The sequence below is a fragment of the Scylla paramamosain genome, chromosome 34 (assembly GCF_035594125.1).
Source record: "Scylla paramamosain isolate STU-SP2022 chromosome 34, ASM3559412v1, whole genome shotgun sequence".
Classification (NCBI taxonomy): Eukaryota; Metazoa; Arthropoda; class Malacostraca; order Decapoda; family Portunidae; genus Scylla; species Scylla paramamosain.
Window position 1 is genome coordinate 12,255,931 of NC_087184.1, and position 1,789 is coordinate 12,257,719.

General features: G+C 41.1%; 1 protein-coding gene across 1 annotated transcript in view; it reads right to left on the bottom strand.

The window, feature by feature from the left end:
• Positions 1-261: 261 nt before the first annotated feature.
• LOC135089966 (uncharacterized) overlaps positions 262-1,789 on the bottom strand; it is a 4,523-nt gene continuing 2,995 nt past the window's right edge. The window contains exon 2 of the mRNA XM_063986154.1: positions 262-727. Within this exon, the coding sequence (XP_063842224.1) occupies positions 262-727 (466 nt within the window). The remainder of the gene's footprint in view (positions 728-1,789) is intronic.

Sequence of the window (1,789 nt, forward strand, 5' to 3'; positions counted from 1 at the left end):
AACTTCATTAGTGAATCCGTTCCATTCATCTACCACTTTATTCGAGAACCAATTCCTTCCTATCTCTTTTTTTTAAACTTAAATTTCTGAACCCGTTATTTCTTGTTCTTTCTTGGTTACTGATCCTAAGAATTTTGCTTACGTCCCCCTCATTATAACCCTTATACCACTTAAAGACTTCTATCAAGTCTCCTCTTAACCTACGTCTCTCTAAAGAATGTAAATTTAACAGCTTCAATCTCTCTTCGTAAGGAATACTCCTCATCCCCTGTATCCTTTTTCGTTGGTGTGTGATGCTGTGTTGGTGCGTGATGCTGTGTTGGTGTGTGATGCTGTGTTGGTGCGTGATGCTGTGTTGGTGTGTGATGCTGTGTTGGTGTGTGATGCTGTGTTGGTGTGTGATGCTGTGTTGGTGCGTGATGCTGTGTTGGTGTGTGATGCTGTGTTGGTGCGTGATGCTGTGTTGGTGTGTGATGCTGTGTTGGTGCGTGATGCTGTGTTGGTGCGTGATGCTGTGTTGGTGCGTGATGCTGTGTTGGTGTGTGATGCTGTGTTGGTGCGTGATGCTGTGTTGGTGCGTGATGCTGTGTTGGTGCGTGATGCTGTGTTGGTGCGTGATGCTGTGTTGGTGTGTGATGCTGTGTTGGTGCGTGATGCTGTGTTGGTGTGTGATGCTGTGTTGGTGTGTGATGCTGTGTTGGTGCGTGATGCTGTGTCGTGCCGTGGTCTACAATGTTTCTGCTCTAGTGGAAGTTATTGAAGGTTTTCGAGGGTGCTTTTCATGATCCTGTGATGGTTTAACTGGTTCTATTGAGAGTCTTTGGGGTTTTTAATGGTGTTTTCATGAATACTATTAGTTTAACAGGCTCTCGTGGAGGTTACTGTTTCCGAGGATGTTTTTATGATTGTAGTCATGGTCTAATTGGTTGTATTGAGATTTATTAGGATTTTCAAGGGTGTTTTCATGATTACTAATAATTTAACAGGGTCTTGTGGACGTTAATGTTTTGAAGAGTGTTTTCATGATTCTAGTGCTGGCTTAACAGGTTCTACGGAAAGTTAGTTCCTTCCGTGATTCTAGTAATAGCTGAAGCTGAACACGCGCTGATGGAAGTTATTAGGGTTTTCAAGGGTGTTTTTGTGATTCTAGTGATAGTTTGACTGATTCGAGTAGAATAAAGTTAACACTACATAACCAAAGCATACGAATAAAAAAAATAAATAAATGAAACACTTCATAATCTAAAGCTGGCAAACCAACAAACTCAGTACATAACTAATTAACTGAATTAACTTAGCAGACTAACACTCCATACCTCAAGACAAATGAATAAAACAAAAACAAATGAGAAAACTGATACATTATTGTAAAGCAAGCAAATTAACAAACAAATTAACCAACTAGCTAACTTCATTAAAAAAAAAAACGAAAAAGAAGGAAGAAGAAAAAGAAAAAGACACCCTCATCCCCAAAAATAAACAGATAAAACTTAAGAAAACAAACCCATACCCGAAAAAAAAAGAAAAACAGAAAACCAAAATTGCACCCACCAAAGAAAACGTTTCAGTGGGGGACTAGTCTAGAATCCTTTTCCACTGGTGGTATTGATTCTGTCCTGCGTTATCTCTTCCTCCCTGCCTCGCGCGGTCCCCAGTCCTTCCCGGGGGTCCTGCAGTAGGCGTAGGAGTGTCTGAGGAAGTTACTGGGTCCTTGCCTTCACTCCTGCTGAAAATAAGATACATGAGAGAGAGAGAGAGAGAGAGAGAGAGAGAGAGAGAGAGAGAGAGA